The 6,000-nt window shown below is 49.9% G+C and overlaps 1 protein-coding gene across 3 annotated transcripts in view; it reads right to left on the minus strand.

The window, feature by feature from the left end:
* MAF (MAF bZIP transcription factor) overlaps nucleotides 1-5,514 on the minus strand; it is a 186,177-nt gene extending 180,663 nt beyond the window's left edge. For all 3 annotated transcript variants that reach the window (XM_063410338.1, XM_063410339.1, XM_063410337.1), the window contains exon 1: nucleotides 3,632-5,514. In XM_063410338.1, coding sequence (XP_063266408.1) covers nucleotides 3,632-4,710 — 1,079 coding nt within the window. In that variant the 5' untranslated portion in view covers nucleotides 4,711-5,514. The remainder of the gene's footprint in view (nucleotides 1-3,631) is intronic.
* Nucleotides 5,515-6,000: the final 486 nt, after the last annotated feature.

Below are 6,000 nucleotides of genomic sequence, written 5' to 3' on the forward strand. Positions count from 1 at the left end.
TACTCAAACCCTGGTGCAACAGCAGGTCAGATGCCAAAGGGCAGGTTGGTGCCCCGGCAGCGGGGAGGGGTGAGACACAGCATCAGCTTCAGAGACCAAGCCACTGCTGTCACCAACAGAGAGGCTGGTGTCCATCCCTGCCAAAGGAACCACAGCAGGGGCAGAGTGACCTCCAGCACCAGCCACTGCTCACTGACACAGGCTTATTGTGGGTGCAGGTGCTGCAGGGGGGCTCAGAGCCACACCTTGACCTTGCAGCTCGACCCTTGACAGGGGCTGGACCAGCCGGGCAGAGGGATGGCAACAGGTCCTGTCCCTTCAGGGGACATCCCCAGGAGAGATGACCTTACTGCTGGGAAGCAGGGGGGGAAAACACAAAGGAGAGGAAAAAAAGTATTCTGTGTGTGAGCCTGGGTCTGGAGATAAACCCCCCATCCTGGAGAGGCTGGAGCATCCTTCGGAGAGGTGTCTGCCTCTCACAGAAAGTGGGCAGATAATCCCATTCAGAGAGCAGGACAGCACTCTGCCGACCGACCCTGGGGGCTCTCAGGGAAAGGTGGCTTTAAACAAACTGGGTCGAGCGTTTGAGGAGCCTTTCAAAGCTGAAATGCCCTTTGACATGGGGAACTGCAGTGAAGAGGGGCTCAGAGACTTGAATGTTTCTAGCACATTAACCTTTGGGGTTGATTGTTTAGAACAAATAACTCTCAAAAGTTGGAGGAAGTCCTTTGGGTTTTTTTTTTCTCCAATCATCAGCTCTCTCTGGACTTTCTAAGGCCTGTAGCAAAAGGAAAAACAACAAAACAAAACCAAAAAACCCCAAAACAAAACAAAAATCCACAGGGTAAACAAAAGAAAAATAGAGGGGTAAAAAGGCAAAGAAAAGAAAAAAATGAGGCAGTATGGACCAAAATGGTAAGAAATCTTTCAATCTTGTGTTAAGTGGCTCTGTGACAAGCCAAGTCTGATGCAGTGTCATCTCTTACTAGAGACAGGCATGCTTAGCTGGGATCAGATGATAAGAGGATGTGAACTCTTTCCTTTCACTTCACTCCATCATAAAACAATCAAAATACAAGGCCATATCGTGTCATCAGGGTTTTAAGCAGACCTCCCCTTTGAGATCTCCTAGAACTTGGTGGGATGATCTGAGTCACTGAAACTGCCCTCACTGCACTACTGAGAAGTCAGAGGCAGCACCTGAAAGCTCAAGTTTTTTCATCTACCTGACAGAGAACTTGAGTCCTAGGGGGTGACAATTTTCTGTTTTGCACGAAGCTATCCTTCTCCTTCTCCCCTCCTGAACATTACTGAGTGCAGCTGGTGGGTGAGCATCGCCCCTTCGGCAGGCAGCACGCTGAAGTACTGCGCTCGCAGTTATGGAACTTGGAACTACACACTAAGAAACTGAGTACGGAATCAAAAAAATGCAGTTTATTATTGTAGATTATTCTCTCTTCCGATATAACCATAGAGTTGAAAATGAAAGAAAAGCACATAGGAACATCACACGTGGTTAGTTAGTAACTCAAGATATAAAACAATTTTGCACAGCAAAATATGTAAAAGAAAAAGTAACTGACAAGATTTTTTTATATTTATTGTGGTAAGATTTACTTTCCATTTTTTTTTTAAAAGACAGGATATCAGTCCCTGAAAATAAAATTTACTGATTATTGCCTTTAAAACTGTGGAATTTTTGAAGTTACAGAAAATCCAGTTCTGCACCACAATACAACTGTAAAAAAATCTGCATCATTTTAAAACTGTGCAGTAATGCCATCTTTATAACTGCATAAATTGTATTAGCGTTCTAAACAGGTTCGTAATATTTTTTTTGTTGTTTTTGTATTATATGCTTGCAGGTTATATCTTAGTGCAATTCAGTCCCAAATACTTCAATTTTGAAAAAAAAAAAATAACAACCCATACATTTTTAATGTAAAATACCCCTATAGATATAAACAGGGGTGCCTCCCCCTTTTAATACTTTGGTTTTCAAATACAGTCAGTGGTATAGCAAGGACTACATATACCCAACTTATATTTAAGTTGCAAGCACATGCTGCATAAACTACTTTTTAAAACAGTCCCGTTGCAAATTCTACCCCCCTTTACATCACGACAGTAAACAATTTAGTGCATCAATCTTAAAAAAAAAAAAAAATCTACATCTAAACAGACCTAACTCTTTCGAATTTATCTATAACATTCCTTTATCTGTAGCATACATTTTAACTGGGCTAACAGATGACAGAAACTAGAATTAAATTATATACTAGGAACCCAGAGCATTCCACATTTGACAATGACCAAACGCAAAAGGAAAAAAAATGGGGCAGATCACTTAAAATTAATTTTAGACTGTTTTTAGGCAACAGCATGGTTTCAATGTCCCCCCCAAGTGGGATATGAATTTTGTTTCTGAACGTATTTCCAAAGTTCTTTCTGTGTTTTTGTTTTGTTTTTGTTTTTTTAATTATTTTTTGCCACATTAGGTTACCAAAATCCATTCTGGCAGGTTTTTTGAGAGGGAATGCTTCAGTGCATTTAAAAGGAAGTCAGAAGTTTTGAGTAACTCAAAGCAGTTTTAGAGCAGATGCAAACTTTAATGGGAGGAAGAGGAGGAGGAAGATCAAAGGTTGCACTTTTTTGCTTTCAACCCAAAAAATTGATGAGGCAATAAAACAAAAGGATGAATGCCATGCCATAATAGTCTCCAAAAGTCCATTTCCAAGCAAAAGAAAAAAAAAATAATTATACCATACATGACCAGCATGCAGGGTTTTTTATTAATATAATGTCTCTTTTTCATAGTCTTTTGAAACAGTTATAGTTCATTGTTGCTAAGACAAAATAGCAAGCGTAATGCATGAGATGAGTATGGGATTCTAATGGCAGACTAAAGTCTCACGTTTGGCAGATTAAGGCCAAAACTCACATGAACACACCGAAGGTTGATGCAGGCTTGATTTTGGCAGGTTGATCTAGGCATATCTCTAGTTTTGCACAACAACGCTAAAAACTGATGGAACTCAGCAAGCTGGAGTCTAAAATTTTCACATTGCTTTTTTTTTTTTTTTTTGTATTTTTGTTTAGTTTTTAATTTTTTTTATTTTTATTTTTCTTTTTGCAAAGCCCAAATCTCATATGAAGAACTCAGGATGGAAAAAAAAAAAAAAAAAATCTGACTTTTTGGACACAGCAAGCTCAAAAGAAAAAACCTCATGAACTTAAATATATATATATAATGTGGATGGCAGGTTTCAAAGAAGAGCAAGCTTCATATGAAGAACTGAGTTGGTGGCGAGTTGGATCTTTCAAATAAAAAAAAAACACAACAGCAAGCCCCCACAAAAAATAATAATAATAATAATAATAAACAGAAAGGCAACTCATGTAGAACTTTAGGTCGGCCAACAAGGAGCCAGCCCACCTTAAAAAGAAAACAAAAACCAAAAACCAACCCAAAAAACAACTTTGTTTTAAAATTGTTTTGAGTTTGTTTTTTTTTAAAAAAAAAAAAAAAAGTAATAGAAGGTGGCAAGCGGGGTTGTGGCTCTAGCAAAGCCCCCAACAACAACTCACACGGAGAACTTTTAGTTAAGGTGGCAAGGCTGTGGGAACTCACATGAAAAACTCTGGAGAGGAAGGGTTGTCGCTGCTGGATCCGTTTTCTCTGAAGCCATTGCTGACCAGCTTCTCGTACTTTTCCTTGTAGGCGTCCCTCTCCCGGACCAGCCTGGAGATCTCCTGCTTTAGGTGCTCCACTTGCTGCAGCAGCTGGTTCTTCTCCGACTCCAGGACGTGCCGCTGCTGGACCCTCTTGAAGCGGCAGGACTGGGCATAGCCCCTGTTTTTGAGGGTCCTCCTCTTCTGCTTCAGCCGGATCACCTCTTCCTTGCTGACGCCCCGCAGCTGCCGGTTCAGCTCCCGCACCGACATGGTCACCAGCTGCTCGTCGGAGAAGCGGTCGTCGAAGTGGAGGCCGCCGCCGCCGCCGCCGCCGCCGCCGTGGTGCGGGTGGTGCAGCCCCCCGGCGCCGCCGCCGCCGCCGCCGGAGCCGGAGCCGGCGGCCGAGGAGGCGGAGGAGGGCGGCGCGCTGCCCGGCGCCGCGGCGTGGGGGTGCCCGCCGCCGCCGCCGCCGCCGCCGCCGCCGCCGTGGTGCGGGTGGTGGTGGTGGTGGTGGTAGTGGGGCGCGCCGCCCTGCGCCGCCGCCGCGGCGATCACCGCCGACACCACGGCGGCCGCCGAGCCCATCTCCTCGGCCGGCACGGAGCCGCCGGCGGCCGCGGCCAGCTGCTGCCCTCTAGCATAGCCATCGAAGGCGCCGGGCAGCGGGTGGTGGCTGCTGTTGATCAGCGCCTCCACCGCGTCCTCGGGGCTGAAGCCCAGCGCCTCCGGGTTGAGCTGCTGCGGGTACCCCGTCATCCAGTAGTAGTCTTCCAGGTGGGTCTTCTGGTCGGAGCCGGAGCCGGGGCTGGGCGCCGAGAAGCTGGGGGACGGGGGCACGGAGCTGCAGGGCGTGCTCATCGGGGTGGAGGAGAGCGATCCCCCGGCGATCAGGCGGCCGCACTGGCTGATAATGCGATCGGTCTCCACCGGCTCCTTTTTCACTTCAAACTTCATCAGATCGAAGTCATTAACATATTCCATGGCCAGGGGACTGGTGGGCAGGTCGGAGCTGCTCATCGCCAGCTCTGATGCCATCCTTTTGCTGCCGAGAGTCCTCCAGAAAGGGTGCGCTCCGGGAGCGAGGGGGCTGCTCTGAGTCGCCACCGGGTGAGCCAGCTTGATTTTTGGCGAGCTCCGCTGCGCTCTCCTGCTCTGCCTCCGCTCCGGTCCGCCCCGGCGGCTCCTCTCCCGCTCCGCGTTATCCCTCGCAGAGGCTCCGCTGATGCATCAGAGCGCGGGGCTCTCGCTATTCGCCTTTTGCATAGAGGGTTTTTTTTTTTTCCTCCTCTCTCCCTCCCTTCTCTCTCTCTCCTCTCGCTCTCTTTCGCAGCTCGCGAACCGCAGCTGGAAGTGTTAGCTGGTGTTGTTGCGAGTAAATTTGTTGTTGTTGTTGTTTTGTTTTGTTATTTTTAACACTTCATGGTGCCTTTCCTCTGGGCTCTCTCGTGCAAAGTGCAGAGCGAGGAGAGAGGTTCATCGGGGGAGGGAGGAGGGAAAGAGAGCGAAGGCAAAAAAAAAAAATCAAAGTCTGTATCGCAACCAAAATAATAATAATAATAGTTAAAAAAAAAAAAAAGAGAGAGAGAGAAAAAAAACAACTCGGCCTCAAAGCTACAGCAAGAAGATGAAAAATATTTAAAGGTTTGATCCGGCAGGAGAGTTTAAAGCATTGCGGAGTTTTATAGCGCCCGTGACGTCAGGCGGGGCACGGGCTCGGGGCCGGGCCAATGGGCGCGCTCCGCCCGGCCTCATTAGCATGAGAGTCTAGCGACAGGGAAACTTTGCGGGCTGTCAGTCAGGGCTCAGCTGACTGTCAGCGCCCGCTTAACCCCCTCCTGGCCGCCGGCACCGCGCCCGGCCTCCGCTCGCCTCGCCTCGGCCACCGCCGGCCCGCACCGCCCCGCACCGTGCGCGCCCGCGGGCGAGCGCCCTGCCCCGCGGCGGAGCGCCCGGAGCGGCCCCGGAGCGCGGCCCGGCACCGCGGACCGGTGGAGCTCCGTCCGGCCGGGAGCAGGGAGGGGGAGCGCCGGACGCGGTACCCCGGGGGAGCCGGCAGCGCCCGGGAGGGAGCGGGCGGCGAGGGGGCAGCGCGGGGCTCCGCCGTGCCCGGCGCGGGGCTCCGCCGTGCCCGGCGCGGGTCCTTCCCCCGTGCGGGCGCGGGTCGTGGCTCCGCACCCCGCATCGCCCCGGTCGCTTATTGATTATTTCGTTACGGGGACGAGGCATCGATCCCTCCATCCCCCACGCCCGCCCGGGGGTGCGAGAGCCCCGCAAGTTTGCAAACCCCGCGCTGCCCCCGCACCCCCCCCTCCCTCTTCACTCGGC

This window comes from Prinia subflava, chromosome 13, assembly GCF_021018805.1.
Source record: "Prinia subflava isolate CZ2003 ecotype Zambia chromosome 13, Cam_Psub_1.2, whole genome shotgun sequence".
NCBI lineage: Eukaryota > Metazoa > Chordata > Aves > Passeriformes > Cisticolidae > Prinia > Prinia subflava.